Source organism: Epinephelus lanceolatus, chromosome 20, assembly GCF_041903045.1.
Source record: "Epinephelus lanceolatus isolate andai-2023 chromosome 20, ASM4190304v1, whole genome shotgun sequence".
NCBI lineage: Eukaryota > Metazoa > Chordata > Actinopteri > Perciformes > Serranidae > Epinephelus > Epinephelus lanceolatus.
In genome coordinates, this window is record NC_135753.1 from 30,092,927 (window position 1) to 30,120,051 (window position 27,125).

At 39.1% G+C, this 27,125-nt stretch overlaps 4 protein-coding genes and 1 non-coding gene across 5 annotated transcripts; all 5 read right to left on the bottom strand.

Moving 5' to 3' along the window:
• Positions 1–748: 748 nt before the first annotated feature.
• On the bottom strand, positions 749–7,020 carry mcur1 (mitochondrial calcium uniporter regulator 1). Its single transcript, XM_033639156.2, has 9 exons — positions 6,658–7,020; positions 4,146–4,259; positions 3,932–4,035; positions 3,107–3,208; positions 2,732–2,773; positions 2,497–2,568; positions 2,190–2,243; positions 1,769–1,883; positions 749–1,404 (listed from the first exon to the last, which is right to left on the bottom strand). Exons 1-9 carry the CDS (start codon positions 6,905–6,907, stop codon positions 1,349–1,351), a joined length of 909 nt encoding a protein of 302 aa, XP_033495047.1. The 5' UTR covers positions 6,908–7,020; the 3' UTR covers positions 749–1,348.
• Positions 7,021–7,771: 751 nt separating this feature from the next.
• rgs9bp (regulator of G protein signaling 9 binding protein) lies at positions 7,772–12,496 on the bottom strand. Its single transcript, XM_033639255.2, has 3 exons — positions 11,991–12,496; positions 10,693–10,999; positions 7,772–8,867 (listed from the first exon to the last, which is right to left on the bottom strand). Exons 1-3 carry the CDS (start codon positions 12,084–12,086, stop codon positions 8,491–8,493), a joined length of 780 nt encoding a protein of 259 aa, XP_033495146.1. The 5' UTR covers positions 12,087–12,496; the 3' UTR covers positions 7,772–8,490.
• Positions 12,497–13,040: 544 nt separating this feature from the next.
• LOC117264526 (kinesin-like protein KIF20A) lies at positions 13,041–22,230 on the bottom strand. The gene is made up of 18 exons (XM_033638548.2): positions 21,796–22,230; positions 21,515–21,610; positions 21,306–21,425; positions 21,031–21,169; positions 20,761–20,945; positions 20,558–20,651; positions 20,145–20,321; positions 19,913–20,024; positions 19,753–19,815; positions 18,640–18,786; positions 18,382–18,547; positions 18,116–18,295; positions 17,172–17,311; positions 16,845–17,010; positions 14,062–14,182; positions 13,762–13,832; positions 13,545–13,664; positions 13,041–13,426 (listed from the first exon to the last, which is right to left on the bottom strand). Exons 1-18 carry the CDS (start codon positions 21,901–21,903, stop codon positions 13,190–13,192), a joined length of 2,442 nt encoding a protein of 813 aa, XP_033494439.1. The 5' UTR covers positions 21,904–22,230; the 3' UTR covers positions 13,041–13,189.
• Positions 22,231–23,959: 1,729 nt separating this feature from the next.
• On the bottom strand, positions 23,960–26,671 carry rps20 (ribosomal protein S20). The gene is made up of 4 exons (XM_033638415.2): positions 26,513–26,671; positions 25,421–25,520; positions 25,165–25,238; positions 23,960–24,180 (listed from the first exon to the last, which is right to left on the bottom strand). The coding sequence occupies exons 1-4, from the start codon at positions 26,513–26,515 to the stop codon at positions 23,998–24,000; spliced, it is 360 nt and encodes a 119-aa protein (XP_033494306.1). The 5' UTR covers positions 26,516–26,671; the 3' UTR covers positions 23,960–23,997.
• On the bottom strand, positions 25,307–25,375 carry LOC117265133 (small nucleolar RNA U54). The gene has a single exon (XR_004502392.1). It is a non-coding gene; the product is annotated as a small nucleolar RNA U54 (small nucleolar RNA).
• Positions 26,672–27,125: the final 454 nt, after the last annotated feature.

Below are 27,125 nucleotides of genomic sequence, written 5' to 3' on the forward strand. Positions count from 1 at the left end.
GATTTTTATTGTATTTTTTCTATTCTCTATTTATGTTCCTGATTTTTGCAGTTCTTAGGCTTTATTTTTTCTTAATATGTTTATTGGATGCACCAAACACCATGGGAAATTTCTGTAAGTTAAAACCTAGTCCTTGTCTCCCCATCTCCCAGCATATCCACTTCAAACTTCTCATCACCACCTATAAAGCTCTCCACAACCTGGCTCCCTCTTACCTGTCTGAGCTCCTCCACTGGTCCACTCCCTCCTGAACTCTCAGGTCTGCTGATGCCAACCTCAGGGCTAACCACCACACCTGGGTGGACAGGGCTTTCTCCATTGTTGCTTCCACCTTCCAGAACTCACTTCCTAAACACATCAGAGACTCCCCCTCATTCTCCACCTTCAAGAAATCCCTCAAAACAAACCTCTTCAAAACTGCCTACAACCTCTTAGAAACTGTTCTTTTCCCTCTCTGTATTGTTTCCCTTCTTATGGAGTATTTTATTTTTGTTTTGTTTTGTTGTTCTCTGTAAAACCTCTTTGAGTATCCAGAAAAGCACTCATGTATTATCTATATTATAATCATTGTCAATAAACGATCGACATATTCTGAAATACAGTATATACAGTAAATCAACATGTGTTTGACTTATGATGTAGAGCAGAGTCAAATCAAAATGACACGACCATGGCCAGTCCCCAACAACAGGACCATCATATTTTCTCCTACACTAAATGATTAACGAAAAATAAACTAAACACTTCATTTGTAGGCACGTTTACATTTATTGACAATTCAATTTATTCATATAATATACATTAATCAATCATGTTATAATATTATAGAGAGACAGACACAAGTTAAATATCTGTAATAATAGTGAAATGGTTAAGAGTCACACCGACCAACCCTTACACTGATTCCTCTCTAATATCTACAGCTTAATATACACATATATAAAATAAATACAAATGTTTGTCAATTTAAACGTTTCATTTCGATTTCAATAACAGTTCAGTATTTAATTATCTACACATTTTTTGAATATCTTTAGGGAACAGCAAATTCCCTTTGAATACAATTAGACTGTACAAAACCTTTAATAAGTATATTTATCAAGTATAATCAAAGGCAGCTAAAAAAAGGAATTTCAGAATCAAAATTTTATTATCTAAAAAACTTTCACCAGTGATCTGGTGGCAGAGCCTTTCTTTCCTAACTCCTACTTCTGAGAAAAGAATAAGGCTGCACCGATAAACTTTCTGAAAATGAAAGAGAATTGTTCTCAGACTGCTGATTGAGAGGATGCACTGAAAGTTTCAAGTGTCACCAGAGGTTGTATGAAAATCATAATCATAGTCCTGCTCACATCCAAATACGATAAAAACCCAAGACCACAGTGAGACAGGTGAACACTGAACCTGAAAGACAAAAACAGTTTAATCATTAGTCTTTTTGCATCACTTAGTAACAGTGATAGCTCACTTACTTCATTTTTACTCTGCACAATGTTCGATAACTACTTTTGAAAGGTTAAAAATTCAGTTTACTTTCACTTAGTTTAAACAGGAGCTCTCAAAATGAGCACTTTAATGTACTGTTCTACTTTAATGTTTAAATTGCTCCAGCTGGACCCATATTGACCCACTTTAAAAACAGTTTCTTCCCCACTAGAATAAAGACTAGAACAAATGCAAACAATTGCCATTCAAAAGTATTTACTTGGCAGCCCAAGTCCTCAAGGACATGACTGCTGATTCTACATAACAATGCACAATGTCTTACCTGCAAGGTATTTTATAGTATCCAGTTTATGAGACTCTAACATGGTTTTCAGACCAGCCACTTCAGTGTCTATTTTCATGTTGGTTTGAGTTAAATGACGATCTTGTTCTGCAGTCTGTAAAAAAGGCAATTAGACACAAGCATTAAAGAAAAGCCCCACCAGACATGTATCACTGACACTTCAAAAGCTTTTATTAGAGCTTTACTATTGGTGTTTTTGCTTCTATCTGTACGTTAATAAAGAAATAATGTAAGGAACAGTGCTGTACAGGCTAGTCTAAAAGAACTGTTGTCATAGCTGTGCCTGACACTTTCTACTGTATCACTGTCTGACCTGTGATTGTACATTGTGTACATGTAGATTACCATGAATTAAAAATAGATGTAGATTTAGATGTAGGTGTAATGCACATATACAAACCATTTCCATAATCTCAGTTCGTGTTTCTAGAAGCATCTTCTCGTGCTCCACTTTCTGAAAATGATAAATAGTATTTTGTTCAGAGGTGAAATATAAGGTGTAGGATTCAGAAATGTTCGACACAATGAGTTGCTGCCACGTGATTGGCTGATTAGCTATTCGTGTTGACAGGCAGCTGAACAGATGTACCTAATAAAGTGGCCAGTGAGTGTATATTATATATGGCTAGGTCAGGATGAAAAAAGAGGAAATTAGACATTCACTCAACTGATCTTCATACACCTTTTTAATGTTCTCCATCACTCACCAATTCCTTTACACGACTTTTCTCCAAATTCATGTCGATAATAGTGTCTGAGCGCACTTTATTCATGACATCCTGCAGGGCAGCAATTCAGGTACACATTAAAGTAAATAACAGCAAAACTACTGGTTGATAAAAACATCTTGAATGGATAAAAAGATGATGAAATGCTTCTTAATAAAAACTACCATAGAACCTGGAAATAAGGTGATTTGACTACATTAGAATGAGCACTTACAGCCAGTTGGACCTTGAGCTGCAATAACTGGATCTTCAGTTTCTGGGGGAAATGTTAGAATATTGGACATCTTAAGTCATATTAATCCAAATCAGAGGAGACAGAAACACAAGGACATGAATACAAGGGATAGGCGATAACAAACATTTAAAATTCTATATGATACTGATACTTTTGATAGAATTTTGACAATACCAATATTGAAAATTGTACTTTCATGTATTAGAACTGTGTTTTTGTGTTGCATTTTAACTAGATGTTGTGGTTTTGTTCAGCCTCCTTGTACCTTTGAGGGTGTAGGTTTCTCATGTTTGATGTTTAATAATTTAAATAACTTTTAGGAAACAGCTCAAGTCTGCTGATGACCACACTTACCTCATTTTCTGCCAGTAACGTAGTGAACTCGCTCTTCTCAAGGATTATCATGTCCTTCTTTACAGCTGCTATTTGAGACATCACCTGCTGCAACATGATCTCCTGCCAAAAATCACACAATCCAAAAGTTAGAAAGAAAAACTCAGTACTGCAAAGACAATTATTCATCAGGACACAAAAAGGACCCTTTTAACACATATGGAATATGAGAAGAACCAGACATCCTACACATATCCTGCATAAATCCTGACAGTGTGGGAGTTTCTTTCTAGAGATTTTGGTCCTACAAACCGGTTTGGTTGTTTTTTAGGCACTCAAATAAATGAAAAAAAAAACCCAACATCTGTACACTCAAATCTGTGCTAAATTGTTTATTCTTTATCTTTTTTTTCTCTATTTTTGTAACTAAAAAAGTATAAAAGTGAATTAAAAAAAGATAAATGCGGTATAATTCTTCTCATACTCCAGATTCCTTAGATTCACAAATAATACTACATCACAATCACATACATCATCATATTATTGTTTATTATTTTAATGTGCTGCTATTGATATGTCCACAAAACAATGTGAATGTTAGAGTTTTTCAGGAAGTTTCTGGGGGGCTGTTTCTACTATTTGCACTTGGACATGACCATGCACATATTACGCTGCTTAGTTAACTGTGTGTTTTTGTAATAAATGTGCTGTGGAAGACGAGCACAAGGCTCTTGTTTCAGTGACATTTACAGGACTAGAGGCGCAGCCTTTGAGAAACAAACACACGGACGCAGTGCTTTCTTCTGTATTTACAGTAAACGCACATTAAACACACCTCCTCCTTACCTGCTGCACTTTGGTTACCATGTCGTTATAGATGACCTCCATGTTAGAGTTGGTCGTCCTCACCAGTACATTAACCATCACCTCAGCTTGCTGAGTCGTGAAGCCTGTTTATGAAAAGTGCATTTATGAGGAAAGTCAACGGTTTGTATTTAAGAAAGCAGTGTAATATTTTAATTAATTAAATAATTTATTGAAGTAAGAGAAGAAGCCAAACCATTTTCCTCAAAGAGTCGCACCACCGCATGTGTATCAAAAAGCAGCCTCCTGCCTTCAGACTTTGGTACGTTGGGTTTCAAATACTGGAAGGTTTTGATGGAGGAACTCAGCTCTGAAATCAATGGTAAAAATATGGAAGTGATTATCAAAGAAATTAAGCATTAGCTGGACACTGGAGTTGAGAATATATTACTTTTCCCTTCATGTGTTTTTGCAATATACACTATTTACTTATCTATGTGTAGGAGCCATTTCATAGTTTAATTGTTTATGTGTATGTGTTTAGTTTGTTTTTTACCACTAGAGGAGGGAGGTCTCACTCTGATGCTATTTTTAGTTAATCACACAGGTAATTGGCAGCTTCACATTCACAGGTGTTAAAGGGTTTGTTGATTATCAGCAGTCAGAGCAGAGCGGTGGTGGAAGCACACGGTTCTTACCGTATGCCAGCATTTTGTTTTCAACCCAGCAACATAATTTGGTATGTAACCCTTTTCTTTTGGATTTATATTTTTTGCATTAAATGGGAACGTCAGCCAAAAGAGAAACTTTTTCTGGACAGTTTAATTTAATGGACTGGAGTACATGTTAAGAACATTCCTGAGCCACCGCAGGTGACTAATTAAATTTTTGGTTTACGATAGTCACCACACTATGATATTGAAAAAAAATGTAACTGGATGTTGAATTTCACCTTTATTTTAGTTATTTTCAAATGGGAGACTTTTTACACATATTTCCATTAACAAAATGGTTTTAAGTTTCAATTATAGTAATAAAATGTTTATTCAACCAACAATAACCCCTGTTTTTATTCCTTCAAGGGTCATTCAGACTGACAATAATATGAATTCTGTGATACCATGCTACCGTAAAACCGCAATATTTTCTGAGACAGTTAACGTACTGTGAAAATCTCAGACTATTGGGTAAGTGACGGGTAAGAGCAGTTTGAACCAAATTCACAACTGTCAGCTAAACAACCTATAGATAGTTAACTGATGAAACATTTACACGTAATAACACAATAATAACACTGTGGTGGTGACACACTAGGAAAAATGGAGGCCATGGGGTATATTATGTAAATACAGAGTGGAATGTGGGCAGAGGTTTCTATTGATAACACTGCAGATTTCGCTTCAGGGTCGGCTTTAGAAATATGTAACACTGAGTTAGCTGTAAAGATTTGTCACTGTAGAAGTTGGTGCCTTGGACAGTTACTGTTAATGTATTTATTTCATCTCTGGTAGCACTGCAAGTAGGCCCATAGGTCAGGGGTAGGCAACCTGTGGCCCTGGAGCCACATGCGGCTCTTTGGCTGTTGTTCAGCGGCTCTATGTGGCTTTGACAAAAAAAAAAAAAATACGGAAATTAATAACGATTATTTTTAACATTTTCATTTTCATTTATTATTGTTGTAGCTAGAAAGGCAAGAGTGTTTAACACCATTAATGACAACACTGAGTTTAACAGAAACTGCTCCACCCTTTTCACAGGTGTGCACGGTGTGGGGAAATTAATCAGCTGTGGGTGTGTTACTCAATACTTGACAACAACCTGTGCACCATGTGTCACATATCCCACAAACAAAAGAACCAAGGAACAAGAAAAACATAGGAGAAACCTCAGGCCCCTTACACAATAACGTCCCTTTACAAGATTATTTACAAAAAACATTGATCTAATGAATGAACACATCTCCCTTGCAGCTTTCAACAGTGTGTACTCTTATGCTGTGTATTATGAATCGGACTCAAGTGATATTTTCAAACGCACCTGCATCTGACACAGTTGGATGTGCAAATATCTTTCTTCAAACATTCATCAACTGAAATGTGCATCATATTACAGCCTGGTGCCTTTTCCTAGATTTGGGGGAATCTCAATAGCAGGGCTAGTTTTGAGTCTCCCTAGCCGGGCTGGTTACTGATTACAAATCCAAGTAAGAAAAAAACTCAGAGGAAAATCAAGAATTTAATAGTGCTTGGACAGATTTGTTTGCTTTCATAGCCAACACTGCAAAGTTAAACGTTACAAATAATCATAAATAGCCCACTGGAGGGTAATAAATTTGTGGTGAAACCTACTTAGCCTGTGTCACCTGTACTATAAGGCACAAATATGTATTGCAGCTCCAGATAGATTTTTAAAAATTAGACCTATAATGGCTCTTTTTAAATTAAAGGTTGCTGACCCCTGCCATAGGTTTATCTTAACATTTTACTGCACAAAAGCAGACCGGAAGAGGACTTTTATTTTGACACTCCATAAAGCGATAAATCAAATCGCGCGTGGACATTAACGGTTTATGACAGCTGTGACATTGTCTGAAGAGCATCCATTAAAAAGTGTTGCGTGGAGGTATTAAAAGAGCACGTAGCTGTCTACACAAGAAAACAATTAACTTTAGATTGTGTCACTTAACGTTAATTATGTACTGAATTAAATTAACGTTATAGCTCATAAGCGGGTTTAAGACACCGTGGTAAACGTTATTGTTAAGTTACCTCTCGTGCATATGTGTGTAACCGCAGACAGGTGCATTGTCTTCAGTCCAGCTCCTCTTCCTGTCCGCTCATAGTTTCCAAAGGGTGATGTGATGATGCAGCGGACACACGGAGATGTGTTGACAGCTGGGGAAATGGTCGCTGGCACATAACTGCTAACTTTGTCTTGATGTAAAGAAAGGTCGTACCACTTTTCTGGGTGGTTAGCACCAAAACGTTTCAGTCGCGATTGACACTGTTTCAGGACCATTGTTGAGACTTATGTTCCAGCAGCAGTGATGTCCTTCTGTCTGCCAAAGTCCTGAACATATCTCTGTCTACACTGCAACTTTTCCCCCAGTTAGAAACTATGAGGCACAGAATGACAGGAAACTCCCACACTTCCGGTTAGACTCTTCAAATTAAAGCTCACATGTCACAAACCCCACCTTCATTGTAGAGTGGCAGCAGAAGTCACACCGGTTTAAAGACATCGAACTATTTCCAAATAAAACTGGAGCAATTTTTAAATCTTATTTAATGTAAATGCTTTTTCTTTTTCTTCTTCTTCTTCTTCTTCTTCTTCTTCTGTATGTAGGCTATTCAAATATGTTCAAAATGGCCGCCCAAATACACTGAACAAAATTTAAACACAACAATTTTGTGTATGCTTCCATTATTTCAGGTTTAAATTAAAGATTTAAGTTTTTATGGACTCAATAGAAGATATTTCTCTCTATTTGCAGTCACAGATTTGTTGGTAGAGAAGATTTCCACATCTATGCAGTGTTTCAATTTATCATTGAGCTTTCAGTCTATTAGACCTTCATCAGAGCTTGTGTCTGCCAGTTTAGACTTATGTTGATGTTTCCAGCACCTTGCCAAGACCAAACTGGGTGGAGTGGTGGTTGTTCTGCTAGTGAGTACTTCTCCATTTCCAAGATAATCCTTGGCCTATCAAGATGCTAATTAAACAGCATTATAACTACACAGGTGTGCCTTGGGATGGTCACAATAAACATTTAATAAACACAGTGTCTCAAAAGCCATATAAGCCTCACAGACTTTCAAAAGATTGTGACTGTATTTACCTGTTTGAAAGTTTAAAGACAAAAGTAGAGTAAGTAGTTTGATGCCTTATGAATTCTGTACATTTCCCATTGCTTTGCATACAACAATTTGTTGCATTACCCAGCTGCTAATCAATAAAAATGAATGGAAAACAACACAGCATCATATCAAAGTTGATACTTTTATAACGCATAACTACATTGTATACACTGTCAGTCCTCTACAGCATGGATTATATACATGTTAAATAACACTGAATCAAAATAGCTTCAGTCATTGGAATCAAAAATTCTGTTTATGAACTACACCTATATCTTCTCATGGCAACAAGGAATAAAACATGACAAGTGCCTCTCTGACTTTTTAAGGAAAGGATAATATACTGTTTAGGAACAAAAGGAAAATAAGCTTTTAAAATATAATCTTTTTACAGTTTGATAAGTAAAACCATCCACCTTCCCTATAATGTAATCACTATTTTTATTTTAAACCAGTTCAAACTGGCAACCATGTTTTTCTTTACTGTCACTTTGTTCAACAAAGATAGTTTAAAGTATATGGCAGCTTTGGATTCACTGCAGTAAATGGCAAACTGGTTTGCATTCAGATCCATGTCAGTGTATCTTTGTCCAAATTATCTATGCATATAGTAGATAACATAGCTGCAATTACAAAATGTAACTCTTATGGAAATAGTGTGTAAAGATAAAACTACTGTAGTTTTACTGGAGCCTTACTGAGGCTATAAAGAAAAAAATAAGTTGAGTGTATTAAGGTTTTTGCTCACGAGAAAAAGAAAACACAGACAGATAAAGTGGCTCCCACCAAAACAACAGCAAACAGCAATAAGAGCACAAAGATTTGACTGCGCTGGCAAAGAGGCTGATGTCCAGGCTGCTCCTCGTCCACTGTGAGCAGACCCAGAGAGGCGCTGTCGGTGCTGCTGAGCGGCTCTGCATACTGTGGCCCATGGGGCTCCACCATCCAGCGCAACACGTTGACTTTCATCTCCATGTCATCGATCATGTGGTTAATATGGCTGATCTCCTGCTCCATGGTGCAGCGCTCCTGGCTCTCCAGCCCATCAGGGAGGTTTGGGCTCTGAGCTTGGTTCAGGTCTGGTAGACTGAGTGCCCGGGCTGCCACCTCAGTGCCTCCTCCTGCATCACCAAAATTAAAAGTGGTGAAATAGTTTCACTTTTCAGTCAGTCAAACATGATTGGACTGGTTCTGATGCTGTAAAAAAACAATGCAACCTAATATAACAGTCCTGTAATTAATCCAGTCCAGTCAAAGGAAGAACATTTGTTGGCAGTGTACATTTCTGCAAATCACAAATAGGTTACGTCTGACGTGGTGTATGAACTGGCTTTGTCATTGGGAGGTGGAGGTGATTGTGAATGGCATGTCACCTGAGCAAGACACCTGTCAAGCTGTAGACCACTGCAGGCCACTCTTCCAGACAACAAATGGCAAAATCACTTGTGATTTAGCTAGTCATTGTTGTTTTTTCTGTGGCTTTTTAGGCATCAAACATGGATGTTATGCAGTGACATGTCCCTATGTTTCCAGTGGCTTTTTAGGCCCCAAGCATGGGTATTTTGTAGTGACCAATCGTTGTGTTTCTAGCAGCTTTTTGGGCACCAAATGTGGGTGTAATGTAGTGACATGTTGCTATGTTTCCAGCTGATTTTTAGGCATCAAACATGGGTGCAACATGTCCCTTTGCTTCCTGTAGCTTTTTAGGCACCACGTATAGGTGTTTAATAGCAACACATCACTATGTTTCCAGGGGCTTTTTAGACACAAAATGTAGGTGTAATCTAGCAACATGTTGCTGTGTCTCCAGCAGGTATTAAGGCACCAACTGTGGGTGTTACACAGCAGCACGTCCCTGTGCTTCCACTGGCTTTTTAGGCACTAAACATAGGTGTTATGCAGCAGCACGTCCCTGTGTTACCAATAGGGATTGTGGCACGAAAAGTGGTTGTTTTTTCAACAGAGACACTGCTGCTTTTACAGCGGGAATTGTGCCCCCAAAACCTGGTATGTCAAGCTAAAACATGATCTTTTCCTAACCATAATTAAATGTTTTTTGTGCCTAAACCTAGCCGCACATTAACCACAGTGTTGTTGAAAAATACCTGCTACTGTACATAATAATATGCAAATGTAACATATTCATGGTTTGCAGAAACATACAATCAACCTATTTCTTTTTTTGGCGATTGGATTTATAAATCATATCTTCATGAAGATGTTCACGTGTTTCTACTATTTTCTATCATTCATATCAATGAGGTTGAATAACAGAGATCAGTGTATAATGCAATATAGTCCAACAACACTACAAAGCACATCCTCAAAAATGACCATACTCATCCCTTTAAAATAGTCTCAAGAAAAATTGGAACATTATAATCTTCATAAAGGTAGGATTTATTGCATGACTGTTATTAGTCTGCATCAGTTGTAGCTAGGTGTATCTATCAAAGTGTATATAACCATATGTTGACAAAATCTGACCTATTGTTACCAGTTGTTTTTCTTTGGAAAGTCTAATGCCTGCTCAAGAAGCACCCATGAAATCAATATAAGAATTGCATAATTATGATGTTAGATGAACACTTTCATATCAGACTGTTCACACATTTATGTAGAATCAAATACATATTCAAGAGGTTTGTATCAGCTACTTACATGTATGTGTTTCCCCCCAAATATTACAGTGCATGGGGGGATATCACTGCAAGATACACAAATGATCTTTTTGCCACTCATTATCATCTCAATGAATCACGAAAAGAGTTACTATAAAGAACTATATTGGGGATTACTATAATATGTGTTGTAATTACCTACAAAGTTTTCATACTGGATGCTCAACTAAGATTTCATTTTACATTATTTACCTGATGTGCTTCCCTTGACTTATCTACCTCTACTATTTGCATTAACAAAAAGAGTGGCAGGGCTATAATTTACCTTGTAGGCCAGTTTGCACCAGGGTATTAGTGTTAGCCAGAGAGACGATGTCCCCTATGTTGAAAACTTTACACATATCAACATGTAGGAGCTCTAAGCTGGAGGAGAAGGCCACCCAGAGGAGCTCCATCTCCTTGCGCTGCTCCTCAGGCAGGCTCTTGTTTCGGAGGTGTGAGGTGAGATGACTACAGATGGCCATGGCCAACGTTTGGGCCTTCTCTCGTGTTTGTCGCAACTCATCCCGGAGCTGCAAGCTGTCTGTGCACCCACCAACACATGAGGCCAAGTGCCGATAACATGCCACCACCTGTATGGGGAAAAGAAATAAAAAAGATTTAATCAACTGATATGTAACTGCAAGCCTTGAGTAAAAATGTTTTATTAATAGACGTAAACTTAGTCCTGGAGGATTAGCAGGTGTGGTTTCAATGAAAAATATTACAATTAATCTCATTACCATTGATCTATTTCTAGATAAGCCAAAGCAACCTTGTCCGTACAGAGCATGGGTAGATGAGAAGGGAGCACGACAATGACAACAACATATGCTATATTGTTTATATTACTTGTGTACTGTATGTATTAATTGACATTTAGAACTTTCCATATGTTGTTAGTACATGACTTAAACCTGCATATCAAACAAATACTGAGTCAGTATTGAGCAAAATGTGATTGTAAACTACCACTGTGTCACTGTGCAAAACATATGACATCGTATAAATTAATTAAAAGAGATTTACAGCTATATTTTTATAGTAAACTACAGTTAAAACTGCTTCCCATCAGCCAAAATGCCAGGCATGGCCATGGCGTTATCTAACACAGATACTGGAATGGTTACAAAGATGCAGTGGACCAAGAAATTCTTTTCAGTGAGAGTGCTTTTTTAGCCACGGGGGAGAAAAAAAGGATGCTTAGATGTCTTGTGTATGTTTAGTCTGTGAAATATTAACACAAGGGTTAAAAAAGGGTTAAAAAATGATGTAATTATTGCTGATGCAATACATATTCAACTTTTTGTAACACTTTAATTCAATATTTAACTTTCATTTTGTAAACAATTCACAAGTAAAACATTTGCTGAGAAAATTACTGTGTAAGAATGCTTAAATCAATCTCAAAGGTGTTTTATGACATTACATTTTTTAAAAATGTATTACATGGCAACCTGCATCTGCTTATTCAACTGTAAAATCAGCAACAAAGTTTAACTACAGTACAGCAGAATTGCACCACTACATTCTGTATGTCGGTCACACCATCAATAAAAACTGTTAACACACACAGCAGCTTACCTTTATCAAAGAATCCACCTGAGCCTTTCCATCAACCAAAGCCTTATCTGTGCCAACTGTGCAATCATCGCCGACTTTGTTATTTACAAGTGGCATGAGGATGACTTGTCCAGAGTCTCAGACTCTGCCACAGCAGGCAAGATTTCAGCCCAGCTGCCCTTCACTTCTCTGGCTGCCCCTGCTCCTCTTCCTCCCCTGGAAGATGCTTCATTCAATGGCCGATGGTTGAGATGGACTCAGTCCCAGAGCCGCATGATGCGCTGCAATATTCCACTCCAATGAAGAAACTGCAATTACAGGTGCTAAGCATGCTTTGGAGGCTGAGAAATGTCCCGCAGAGAGCCAGAAGTGGGAAAGTCTGGGGGGAAAACGGTAATAAATTGATAGAAGTCTTAAGCAAGGTGCTAATCCTGTGATTGACCCCTTTGCACTGACGTAGGTCAAGACGAACAGCTAATCTCATTAACTATCACTGAGACCAGAGAGAGAGAAGAGCAGCTGGCTGTCTCCACTACAATTGCCCTTTCACTAACTGAGAGGAGGCTGTGTTCTGTTACATCACACACACACACACACCACACATGATACACCTCATTTACTCAACTGTAAAGGTAAAAATGCTACAAAACAGATGCTTTATAAGCATGCAGGAAATATTACTTGTCTTATATTGTATTGCGGAAGAATGAACAGATTTTGCTGATAAAGGGACAAATAAGCAAATGAAATAGTGATGCACTTAAGAATTTTAAATTGTACATGGGTTCTTTGTCCTATCAGCATCCTTTATGGTTTACCGCCCCTCGGGCTGTAGGTAATGGATGGCCTCATTTAACCAGGTTGATATGTCTCAGTGTGTTCAAAGCATGAACTCTCTGGCGTGATGTTTCTATAGCGGTGTATGTATGCATGTATAACACGGTTTCTATGTGGAAAATGCACATTATAAGAAATGAAACCACACATGCGTATGCTGTGGTCATGACATGACATCATACCAGTGGAGCTTTGAGTAGAAGTCACAATAATTGGAGGAACTGATGATGTCAAAGAGCAGATAAATGGAATTAATGCTGATAAGTTTGAGCAATTTAATTTTATTAAAACAAACATAAATATATAAAGAAACATATCGACCTGAATAAAATAATGTACCCTAAAACTGTCCATACGTTTTAAAAATCTCTTGGCTTGGCTTTTTAGTGGTGTACATTCCTAAGTGTTTTCCTGAGCGTTCGGCTGGTCGCTCCCTTCCGTGGAGAGGTCACCGCCTCCCTGATGTTGGCAAGCAAGCCTCGCTTGGTTTTGGGCTGCACAGGAGACTTCTGGGAGAGCTTGGCAAGTTCTGTCTTTAGCAAGGAAATCTCCCTGTCTTTGTCGGCAATCTCCCTGTCCTTCTCAACATTCTGCCGCAGGATGGCCTCCATAGATTTTGTCTTAATGGGAACAAAAAAGAACAAACATTCAAATGATTGTTTTATTTGTGCCATTTGAGGTTGTTTTTCATTATTTATGTGCCACTCACTTATGTACCCCGACTTTGAATCCCCTCACCTGATCATCAGTCTTCTTCTGCAGAGTCTCCAACTCAGCCGACTTTTCCAGGAAGTCATCTCTGAACTGCTGAAGTGTTTTATTAAGCTCCATCAGCCTTTTCTCCAAGGACAAAATCAGCTGAACCAAACAAATGTAAAAAATCAGCAAGTGATCACATGACTAGACTGGGACGATATTTAATTGAGATACATGATAAAAATGTTCTCCTTGTTACCTGTTGTTTATCCTCACACATCCTCTCGATGGCACATTTTTCTTTGTAAAGCCATTTGAATCGATCATCCCCTGTGGAAAAAAAGTGGTATTTAATGCCCTTACAACAAAAATGGTTGGGAATTTGCTTTGGAGAGCTCAGTAAAAGACAGACAGCGTATTAATATCATAAATAAATAAATAAATAAATAAATAAATAAATAAATAAATAAATAAATACAGAACCACTCATTGATTCCCGAGGGCTGTTCCTGCCAAAAGAAGATGCTAAGCTATATGTATGAATCGACAGTATGCTAACCTGCTGCTTCGGTCCCTTTAGATGGCTGAGTCTGGCACGACTGGTCCACTGTTGGAGCTGCACACACTCCTCTGATACTTGACTTTAAGGTCTCCAACTCTGACACTTTACGTTTCAGGACCTACACAGTTGGTGAGAGACAACATGTAAGGTTTCATTGATGATCCAAAAATCTGAGATTTCTGATGGCATAACGTGACAAAACCTGATTACTATGAAGCCGTTGTGACTATTTGCAATTTAACAACTGAATAAAGCTATGGGAGTTTGAACAGTGTATGACTGCATAACATATCTGTCAACTCAGAATTGAAACGGACAAGTTTTTTGCTTTAACTCATTATTAATAGGTCCAGTGTCTAGGATTTAGGGCAGGGGTAGGCAACCTGTGGCTCCGGAGCCACATGTGGCTCTTTAGCCCTTGTCCAGTGGCTCCTTGAGCCTTTGAGAAAAGAAGTCTATGGAAATTCATTCTATGAATCCAAATGTTACTGAACCTCGATAGCAGTGGCTGGTTAGCTATGGATGCCAAATCCAAAACAGTAAATTGAATAAAATAGAGAATGTAGTAGTGCGTGGACAGATTTGTTTGCTCTCACTGCCAGCTCTGCAAAATTTAAGTACCAGATAATTATTAATAGTGCCCTGCACAGTGTCCACCTTGTGGTAAAACATATTAACAAATGCTTATTTAGACCATAAGTATACGCTAATTTAGACTTAATAGGCTATTTACCTTGATTATAAGGCTCAAACATGTTTTGCGGCTCCACGCAGATTTTTTCAAATTATTTTTGGTCAAAAATGGCTCTTTTAATGGCAAAGGTTGCAGACCCCTGATTTAGGGGAATGTATTGGTAGACATGGAATATTGTCCAATACATATGTTTTTGTTTAGTGTATAATCACCCATTTCTACAGTAGCCCAGTATGGACAAACCAAACACTGGCTCCAGACAGGGCCCCACCGTGGCATGAGCAACAGAAAAACGGTTTCTTTTTAACACGAAAACTGCTTATTCAGTGTTTTTACTGGTTTAAATCACCTGGTCCATTTGTTTTAGAGAGGAAAAGACCTCTGGGAATAACTCGGCTCCAAGTACACACCTCCTAAACAATGAACACTGAAGGAATTCTAACCTAGAGAAGTTTCAGCTGGTTGCAATCTGCAATCCCTACCACTAGATGCCACTAAATCTTACACACTGTTCCTTTAAGTAAATGTTGATTGCACAGTGTAAAGGCTTTAGAGTAATAACACCATCTGGGTTTAGATTAGTTAAATATGAGCCTCACTTTCAGTGTTTGATTCTGATTGCAACTGAAATGAAAGCTTGATTTATGGCACAAAGGAAGTGCAGAAAGGAAGCGTTTTTGTTTTTTCTTCTGGTACCTATACTCCGTGACCAAAGAGTATCAATATAAGTTATCTGCAGTAACTATCCCCAGTAGCAGAAATGGCAGATGACAAAACAAGGGAAGCTGAAACTGTGTGGAAACTGTGGTAGTTGTTAGGCTCTGAGGAAAACAAAATCTGGTTGTTTTTGTGACAGTGACACTAACATAGATGAATTACTAAATGGGTCTGCCGGGCACTGGCCCAGGGGCCCAAAATGTCAGGGACCCCCTGGGCTTCACCTGCAAAATGTCACTCAAATTAACAGGTGCAAACCAGGAAGGGACTCAAAATGGCCTTAAAGGGATAGTGCACCCAAAAATGACAATTCAGCCATTATCTACTCACCCCCATGCTGAGGAATGCTCTGGTGAAGTTTTAGTGTCCTCACAGCCCGACATGTCTGAAGACTTTGAAATTGAGGAGGAACAGCATTTCTTTGTTGAGCCGTATTTGTTTGAGCCCGAGTATACGGACGGAACTCAGGCTACTGGACGAAGCAGCCGCCGCAGCTCATGAGCCTAACCCTCAGCCAGCCGCAGAATACCGAAGTCGAGCACTGGAAACCTGGTGGTGTAGTTGTTTCAAATGCAAAGCAATGCCAACGGATGAGGAAAGTCTTCTCTGCTCAGTCTTCTCTGCTCAGTCTTCTCTGCTCAGTCTGCAGTCTGCTCAGACTGGGAATTGGCGATGCCTGCACTTGAGAATCTGGACATCAGTACTAACGAGACTGCTGCTCTTCAGAGACTGTGCATCACCGATCACCCTGAGCACGCACACGTGAACGCGGAGCACAGAGAAGCAGTCAGAGCTACAGGCTACAGTGAGGCTAAAAACAGAGTTCATATGACGTTTTTCGAAACAACTTTTTATGTTGCAGCTTCAGGACACTTGGATCACTACGGATGGGCATGTTGGAGATAATTTGTGGTTTCAATTTTGTGTTCTTGGATGCTAGCTGCTCCGCCCGCCGATCTCCCCAAGGGATGTGAGGACTCTAAAACTTCACCAGGGTCTCTGTCGGCATATGGGTGAGTAGATAATGGCTGAATTTTCATTTTTGGGTGCACTATCCCTTTAAGGAGATGCAAAGAAACTGCAAAGAGATACACAATAACAACAAAAATGGGCAAAATGACTATAAAGAAACATTTAACGACCAAAAAAGACACAAAACTACCTCAAAGAGATACAAAAGCACAAAAAGATGCTTGAGAACTGCAGAGAAACATAAAGCAACAACAAAAAAGAGGCAAAACTGCCACAGTGAGATATACCTTTTGCATAACTCAGCCCAGGGGCCCTCGGGTACCAACAATAACACCACTTGAAAATGTTAGGTGGGCGAGTTTTTCTTGACCTGGTGACAGCTGATTAAATGACATACCTCCACTTTCTCCTGTTCGGCAATGAACTCGTCCAGAGGTACGTAGTCATCTTCCAGATTGTTCATAGCACTCTGGTAGGCATGCTCTTTGATAGCATCCTTGTACATCTCAAAAGTGTTCTCCAGCTTCTCTTGGTAGCTCTCCTTCAGCTCTTCTATCTGTCGACTAAACATTTAAAGCAAACCTCATCCAACAAGTCTGGTTACATCCTTAACAAGAGATTACATAAGCAGAATGTTGCTGAAATGACTGCTGATCTGTTGGCATACAATACCAGAGATTCATTACCAGCCTTCCTCTGCAGATGACAAGGAAAAGTAACCTACCTGCGGAGTTCTTCACTCTCCATGAGCTGCTGTAACATGGCATCTCCCATTTCCTTCCGGATCTCCATTTCCTGAACCAGGTTTCTTCGTCGCTCAGCCAGGAGTTTTGTTCGTAGGTTTTCAATCATACTCACAAGCTCCTAGAAGAGTAGAACATTTACTGGAGATCCACACAGTGTATCTTGTAATGACTGAAGGTTAAATATTTAAATAGTTAATAAGTTAACTACTGTATTTGATGAGTAAAAACTACCACTTATCAAATTTGAATAACTGAATAAATGGAGTCTAGAGCCCTGCGAGCATGAGGTTGTATTTAAGTGTAGCTATGCTGAATGCTAAAAAATGAATGTCAACATGTTCACAATGACAATGCCAACATGCTGATATTAAGCAGGTAATATTACATTCACCATCTTAGTATGGGGTGTTAGCTCACTAATGTTTGCTAATGATCACTAAACATGAAGTACAGTTGGTGCAGATGCAATGTTAGTTTTGTGTATTTGGTCAAATTAAAAATTTGACCTGAAAATGGAGCTAGATGAAGCTGGCATCGGGACTTCTACATTGAGAGACGTTAGATTTTGGTTGGACTGAAACTTGGTTTACGATATTTTAAATGTCTAATGGCATTAGAGTGTTAACATTATGATGTTTTGCAGGCGTTGGGTTTTGGACTCCACACCTCACGACCAAATGTCGTTATTCTACTTCAAGATGATGTTGGGATGTTTGGAAAATGTTGGATTTAACTTTAACAGCACAACATAAACAAAATATTAACATCATTTGTCATTAGTATTCTACGTCAGATTGATGTTGGCATTAGACACAGTCCCAATTTTGACATCGCATCCTAAATTTTACCACATATTGTCTGACAACATTGTTGGCCATATATTAAAACCGTGTTTGAATGTGATATGGAGCAGTAGTTGTACATTCTGTGGCAGCAAAGTCATGTCTCCCTCATCTTCCTCATCAAGCAGCTCCTCCTCAGACAGGTAGCTCTCCAGGGCCTGGCTGTCGATCACCCCATTCCTCAACAAAGGTTTGCCATCATGGCCGACCAAACAAGGAGCCAGAGATTCCAGAGGCTTATCTGGGATCACCTGCACAACCTACAAACAGCACGGTAAGATTAGTGGTGTTTGAGACGCAGCTGATTGTCACGCTGCCTCTCACCCCATTATGTATTCAGACTAACCTGTCTGGCAACAGCAGAGAATTTCATAACGTGGAGAGTCTCATCGTAGGTGGAAGCACACTGGTTAATGTTCACAATCATCGACGCTCGTCCTTTGCCACAGAAAAAAGCCTGAAAGAGCTTGGTGAGCTTACTCTCTCTGAAAGGAATGTAGCTGCTCTTCATTCTGACGAACAACACAGACAAAAAACAGACTTCAACAATGCAAACTTGCTCTCCTTTTATATCACCACCTGACACATTTGGAAGAAACTGTACCGGTCAGTCTGATTGTTGCGAAGGGCAGTGATGCACTTCCCCAGAATGAGCAGGGAGTTGTTTATGTTCCCTGCCTCCTTCAGCCTCTCTCCAAACGTCTTGGTTTTGTTGCATCGTTCTGAGCCAGCCAGGTCACACAGAGAAAACCTGAGAACACAAATCAATTTAGAAGTTATTTTCTGTATCACAGCATCTTTCATGATGCTATCAGAGTGGTTATTCAAGCACAAACTTCTGAGCAGTAAGGGCCTCCTCTTTGCATTTTTCAACTTAAAATTTATGCTTTCCTTTTCAGTTGCTAATGAACACCCTTTGAGCTGCGTTCTTCGTTATAGAGATGCTGTATGAATTACATTTATTATTATCATCATCACGACTGCATTATGCACCATATTGGCACCATCTTCAAGCATTTCACAGTGATGCACAAATGCACACATGGACATTTAAACAAGGAGTTGTAGATGTGCTTCTCTAATGCACACACATTGACATGATTTAAGATTAGCTGATACTCTCAAGTTTATATTTTCACTGGCAAATGTTGCTTTGATTTTGTGTTTGGTTGCATTTTTAATTAAAAAAGGGGCAGTTCACCCCTAAATCAAAAATACATATTTTCCCTTTTACCTGTTGTGCGATTTATTAATCTAAATTGTTTTGGTGTGCGTTGCTGAGTGTTGGAGATATGAACTGTAGAGGTGTATGCCCTCTCTTTAAAATATGGAACTAGATGGCAGCAGTGTCTCTTTCCAGAAATCATGACCAGGTTACTCAAAATAATCTACAGATTTTGCTGGGAGCAGTGTCAGTTAGGGACCATTTTCTAACTTTGTTGGACACTGTCTCCCATAAGTGATGATCCAACAAGCTGACAGAGTAAGCATGGAGCCAACACTGTAACTAACAGCAATCCCTGAAGAAATATTATCATATTTTTTGAAAAATGAAAGTGATTCCAGAGAGAAGCAGACAGAGGGGTCTACAGTCTGTGTTTGAAGGATATATCCAGGAAACTGCCTCAGCAGTAACAACAGGTTAAAAAGACAAAGATATGATACATTATGAATTCAGTTCTTTCGTGTTTTTAGATCATAATTTAATAATACTTACTCTGAGATCCTTTTAACTGTACTGCCATCGATCTTCAGTAACTTCATAGTGAATATACTGTGGCTGTAATAAAAAATAAAAATAAAAAAAAAAAGCTGGAGTGAATTTTGGAAACAGAAAATGACACCAAGTAAAGAATGTGATGAAATGAAACATTTACCTTCTGCTCGATGACTGGTTCATCTTTGTGGCTGCAGCACTTCTGTTTTTGTTTCCGAACTGCAGTAGCTTAGAGGCCTCACCCAGGGTCTGGATGTTAATCCACCTGAGATCTGAAATTATTTAAAATGCACCTTGTTCTTTAAATCAATTTTAAGCTTTTAAGTGGCATAAAGGCTTTTGCTGGTATGTTTCTACCAGCTTAGGAAGACATGATGAAGTTACACTCACACCTTTGACATAAGCATTTCCAGCACCGTCGTCACACACTCGCAGAGCAGCACGTTTCTTGGACTTGGAGCACAGCGAAGGTTGAAGCAGATCATACACACACTCATTGTAGATTTCAAAGAATGCCACCCATAATGCAAACTGGCTGCTGCCTGCTTCTGTTGGGTTGCTTGCCAACACTAAAAAGGAGAATACGGAGAGGCCAGTGAAAGCCAAAGAATGAAACAGAAACATATGAGCAAGAAGTGGTATCAGGCATAATGACATCATTACAGGTCACTCCTCTTGCCTGAAATCCTGCAGTGACAGTTTATCACTTCCCTAAATGAGCGCACGCTAGGGATTACTGCAAGCATATACTGCTTTTAAGATGCAAGACGATGTGTGTTCAGTGTGTAGAATCAGTGAGGGTTACCGGTTTGATCGTAGGACAAAGAGGAGAATGAGAGGCCGCCAGTGGAACAGGACAGGGACTCTGAACCTCCACTGGCTCTGAGGGGATCAAACTCCTACATGGGAGCAAAGACACATGCATGTTATGGTATTAATTTAAAACTCTTAGCAATATTTTCTGGGAAAGCCTGAGGAAACTTCTCAAATTGGATAGAATTCTCTCGCCTCTTTGACTGAAGCAATAATGGCAGCTTTAATGCTTCTCTCCTGCTTGACTTGGTCAGGATCAAGACACTGTGCATCGTTCCTGAGGTAGGGTTTCAGGTCCATCCCCTCATACTGACGGCCTCCGATGTAGTGGAAGGTGGCGTCCAGCACTTGAGGAAGTATTCCTGGCTCTTTTGGAGTTCCTTAAACATGTCACGACATATTTAAGACTTGCAGAAGAACTTATGACACTGACTAATGCTTATTCAAATGTTTTTCCATCTTTACCTTGGATTGTGTAAGTTTTCCCAGCATTGGTTACACCGTAGCTGAATATCAGCGCATTCTTCCCATCCAGGAAATCAGACATTTGGCTTTTGACAGTGTCCTCAAACAGCTCAGACTGTGTCTTTTCTGGTCCGAAAATCTAAAAAGCCAACAGAAACAGTGGTTGGTGCCTGTCTAAAATGCCACTAAGCTCATTCAGAATGTTTTAGGAATGAATGTGTACCAGGACTTCTTACATGTTTAAGCATATACGACTTATTTCAAATGTAGCAGACCTGTGAGAAGGAGAATTTGTGGAGTGACATGCCGACACCCTTCTCACTGGTCTTCATGGTGGCAGAACCCTTTGGTGCATTCAGTGTCACCATCTGGCTGTTTTCAATCACTACACAGTCCTGAGGGGAGAAAAAAAAAACACTGGTCACATTTATTGTCAAGATTATTATTAGCTACTGAATGACACCTTTCATATCCAGTACTGTACCTGATCCTCATTGTCGGAGAGCTCTTCTTTAGAGAAGGGCCTGACTCTGAGGTAAACTCTCATGGTCTGCTGCTCTGCACCACCTGCTTGTTCAGTCTACAAACACAGAAGACAATTAGACTAAACCTCAGTGCAGATTTTGCTCAAGATAATCTGCACAGGTATCCTTTGCCAGATTATTAAAAATCATGACACAATTAATCTATTTTGGGAATACGAAATGAAAGAGAATCTGAACTTTGTTACTATTTGGTGAAAATAAAAAGGGAATAAAACATTACCTGCTGGGTTGAGCTACTGCCCCGAGGAACATTACATGTCAAGTCCATGTCAACAGGCTCCATATTGATGCTGTCTTCACTGGTCACATTGATAACTGTACTCATCATGAGGCAACTCCAAAATGTCTACAAACTCGTGTGCTAATTCACAAGACACACTAAGAAAATCGATACTCTGAACAAATGAAGGCTTAACAGCTCCTGACTATTTGAATTAAAATTCACAAGAAATTCTGTCTTTAAAAATTACTTATTTCATCCACATGTAGGTCTGCTAATGTTCCTCCACTGCAAATCAAGAAGGAGCTTGTAATCAGCTGTGATTAAAAGCAGGTGTGAAGTCAAGCAGATCAACAGGAACAGCCATCCAGCTTACAGGACTCAGGTTTTACTAAGTGAAACTTAATAGTGATATGTCAAAGGATAATCTGAGAATCAATCTCTGCAGTATTGACCAAAGATTTTTCTACAAAAAAGGAAATGAAGACCTTAGTTTTATCAATTAATATACCCCTAGAAAAATAGATAGAGCACATCCTTCCTCTTAGTTAAATGTATAAGCAATAAAATGCACCCTTGTTTGAGTCCATAAAATCAGGGGCCTCATTTTTAGACATGACATACGCACAAAAGGAGGCCTGAAAGATGCGTACGCCACCTCCCCATTTGATGGGAGAAACTTTGACCTCCGCTAACATTTTGTAGACAGGATATTGGCGAAGCAGATGGCGAGGTGGGAGCCTGATTGTAGACTGTTGAATATTGATTGGCGGACACCATTATTGGCTTTTATCTGTATGTACAGTTTTTAGTATGGATCCTATGCACTGTTTTACAAATGAGACCGCTGGTGTTTTGCTGCTTCAGTCTTACATGTCACCTTATGGTGGCTACAGCGAGGTATGGCTTTCAAACTGACATTACTACCTCAGTTTCCTGACTTGTGGTGATATTACTTCAGCATTCACTATTATCTTGTAATTGTCGCTTGGGGCCACTGTGACTGTAACTGACTTTTTAATGTCAGTTAATTCAGTGTGTTTGAATAAGAGTGACAGAAATACAAACAAAATTAAACGCGTCCCTTCCTCTTGGGTTAGAACAAAGTGTGCAAGTAAGGCTGTGTTTGGGGCACTTATTTTACAGAGACAAACATAAACTGGTTTTGGAAAAGCTTCAGAATAGTCTAGTCAGGCGGCTGTGGCTCAGGAGGTAGTGCAGGTCATTCACTGATTGGAATAATAGCAGTTCGAATCCCAGCTCATCCAGTCTGCATGTCGAAGTATCCTTGAGCAATATACTGAACCCCTGATTGCTCCCATTGGCTGTTCCATCAGTGTGTGCGTGCGTGTCAAAAACTGAGTAGCAGGTGGCACCTTGTTTAGTAGCCTCAGTCATCAGTGTATGAATGTGACTCGTAATGTAAAAAGCGCTTTGAGTGGTCTGAAGACTCTAAAGGCGTTATACAAATGCAGGTCTACTCATGTAGCATGTGGATATTAGGCCACTGTTTCTGCCATTTCACAATATTCATCCACATGTTAATTTTAACTCCAGGGACAGAAGGGCTTTGCAAAAATTTCAAACTGGTGAAAAACTGTAGAAAAGTGGACTTTAATCTTCTAGTGCAAGTCTGAGCACATTTATGCAGTAATCTACTTCTCATTAGCTCCACAGTCTGCATTGAAAGACTACAGAGATTGTGTTTAATTGTCAGATGTCCACTAACATCTCTACTTTGTGACTGTCTGGAAACAGTACTGTAGATTCAAGTTTTAAGCTGTTCCCAGTAAAAGGACTTGTCTCTAGTATAAATCAATGAACTTAGTCACTGACTTTTAACTAGCATTTGCTTATCCATTTATCATAAGTTGAACATGTTTGTTATGAATCTTACAGCCAGGGTATATTCTCAAATACTGGGTGAACTAACTTTGCCCAGAAAACGCCTTTTCATCTTTCTATAGGCTTAATTATCAAGGGGTCGTGTTGAATGGTGATTGAAAAAGATATGTTTGAATCAGTAGCATGTTTGTCACTTCATTAAAACCCATACTTTAGTATGTCGTTTGTAAAAGATACCCATATTTCCTCGACTCCCTTTACAGTGTAAAAATGTTCTGTGCTTCAGACATTCAGAGCCCACCCAATAACACCACATCAGTTTCCTTATTAATTTCTTTATTAAATCATCTGCACTGTTTATGCGTCTGCGATGGTAACTTCAACCTCAACACCTGGTTCAATGCTGATGGAGGTGATCTGCTTGACGATTTCAGATGGGCTGTGCAGATCAATCAGGCGCTTGTGGATCCTCATCTGGAAGCGATCCCAGGTTTTGGATCCTTCACCACAGGGGGTCTTTCTGGTGGTGATGCGCAGAGTCTGGAGGGGGAAGAAAGATGATTTTAGCTTGACTGAAATAATAAGAATCCAGAAAACCACATCTAAAAAAGTAGTAGTTCCAAATTCACACTGTATTCATACTGTCCCTGAGCAGTATAGAAGTGTGGGTGTACTATTTGCTCAGTCTCCAATTCACTTCTATTATAGCCTGAATGAAGAGCCAAATTCAAGCGTGTCTGTTCAGCTTTGTACTCACAGGTCAGAGTTCATCTTTCTTTAACTTTGAGAAAGGCCAATAAAAACACTGCCACACTGTCAGAAATGTAGAAATTCACACTACTATTCTAGCTTGATAACTTTGATCAGCATTTATGACTTGCATCAGAAATGTGACATGTTACCATTTTACAGAGCAGTGCAGCGCAGAGAAATTTCAGTCACTGAAGTGACTGTATAAGTGTCTCCTATATACAGTCTGGCAAAGCTCTGAAAAGAAATTGAGGTTTTACAAAGGAGAGAAGTGTGCATATGCTTTGACTTTACTTTAAATAAATCTTTTGCATCCAGCAGCTCCTTGACCTTTGTTATACTAACATAAAGCCTGATTGCTACATCTGATTTGTTGCCATTTATAAATAGCATCGAATTTAAGTTGGTAGAACAGATGGAGGGAGAAGCAGGTACAAAAATTAGGTTAATCATTTGTAAGAAACATGGCAGACACATAAAATAAGTCATTAAGTTTAATCTGTGTTAAACATTTTGTGAATGTCCATGCTGGCTTTGTTCAAAAGTCTTTGAACACACCAGAATTAAATTTTTTGGTTTTGTTTGAGTAGGAGAAATGTCAGTACAGTCCACTTAAATATTAAAATTGGCGTGCATAATGAGTGCCCGTCTGTCCCTATCCCCAGACACCAACACGTGGCAGATGACAGACTCACCAATGTACATTACAACAGTAAATCCATGTCTTATACCAATGGGGTAAAGGGGAAAAAATACCGTCATGTACTTAAGTACCTTGGTAGGCATGCGGACGGGTCCCTTCACCTTCAGGTTCTTCTCCTTAGCCCCACGGATCAAGTCTGCGCAGACTGAGGATGATAAAAACAAATCTTTAAAAACAAAAGCAACAGGCAATCACTTCATAATACTTTTAAAGCCATGGCTCAGAATAGCGTATATCCAGTCTTCACTGTTTATCAGATGGAATTTGTATCCTCATAGCTCAAGTCAATGTTCCACTCCATACATGGCCTGTTGTGAGTTTAGTTACCTTTCTCCAGAGATTTGACATTGCGGCTGGTGAGGGTGATGCGGATGCGGTGAATGGCGACCTCAGTCTCAACGGGTGCCTTGCCAGTGTCCTTGAAAGCCTGCATGTGTGGAGACAAAAATGATATAAGCACTGAATCTGACACTGATAATGTTCATAGGATTTTAGATAACATGGGACTGCAGCAGAAGTTTGCAAGGACGACATATTGGTGGGTCCAGCAGAGTCGGTGGCGTAAGTACTGTCTTTTGTATTGGCCTACATCACCTGCATCTGTGTACAGTTTATCATTAAAAAAAACTGGACATATAAGATTCAGTTATTGAACATTATTTGTAATTTAGGGAGGTAAAACCACAATGACTATAAAATTTTGGCAACTGGTGTCAATCGTTCAGATTTGAAAACTGAAGATAGGTTTCCCCCACCCCCAAATAGTTTAGGGCTTTAAAACACAGATAGTGGATATTTACGTGCAGCACGTAAACGCAGCACCAGCTAACTAGCACGTGGGGGGCCTAATATTGACAAACTACGCTCTATCAAAGAAGTCAAATAAATGGCGCATAAACCGGCTAACGTCAGCTAATGTTGGACAACTGACGATCGTTGTCCCGGTGCTCGTCTTCAAAATATAGCAAATTACGACAACTACTGTCTGAGAGGAAATTATCCCGACATTCCATAAACTTCCAAAGTCATTCAATATTCGCGTCCGTCTGAACTTCTACAAATAACTCACGTTAGGGGACTTTATGCAAGACAAGTTCGTAGGAACAAGAGCAAACAAATGCTGCTGTTTCACTTGTAAGTATGCCGAATAATAAAGTTTATCATAACAAGTTGGGAAATGTGGTATTTCGTGTACTGATGGGCTTATTACTTCATGTATATATTCATTATTATTAAAGAGTCCATTTTGTGAATGATTCTTGGCGGGACATACAAGTATATCAACATAAGCAGTCGGAGCTAACGTTAGCCAACGGACTCCGAATAATTTCGGTGTCCAGATTAAGATATGAAATTACAAAATAACTACAAAATGGATTTCGCAAATAAGAAAAAGAGTTGTGTTTACACAACACATACCATTTTGATTATTCCTGACCGACTTATTCGGAAGAAATTCAAGCGAACAGCGGTGAGCCAGGAACGGGTGCCACCAACGTGGTTAGCTCCTGAGGAAAAGGGCGAGCAGAGGGCCGTTTCCTGAATATGTACTGTTCATCCGGGTTTCTGTTCTTCTTCGTGGGTGTTTTAAGATAACTTGTAACCAACAGCGGCCTCTAGTGGCTGCACTGTTGGATTTAATGCAGCGTTGTAGTTGTTAACTGCGACCACTGAGGGGCAGGCTCATCTCTTTGGAACTGCCACTCTCCACCAGAATTTTATATTGACGCGCTTAAATATCTTTTCTTTGAAAGAAATTATAGCAAATATAAATGAATATTGTATTTCTGCTGGCCAATGGAAAAAGTGGAGCTGTAGCGTAGTTGCCAACCTCGTGAAAACTGACTCCATTGGTGCAATGACAAAAATAAAATAATATAAAATAAAATAAAATAAAATTAAATTAAATTAAATTAAATTAAATTAAATTAAATTAAATTAAATTAAGTTAAAAATGGCCACACACAAATTACGACCCTAAGACATCCGACAACAACAATGAAACAAATAAAATAGATCATGTTGCATTTAC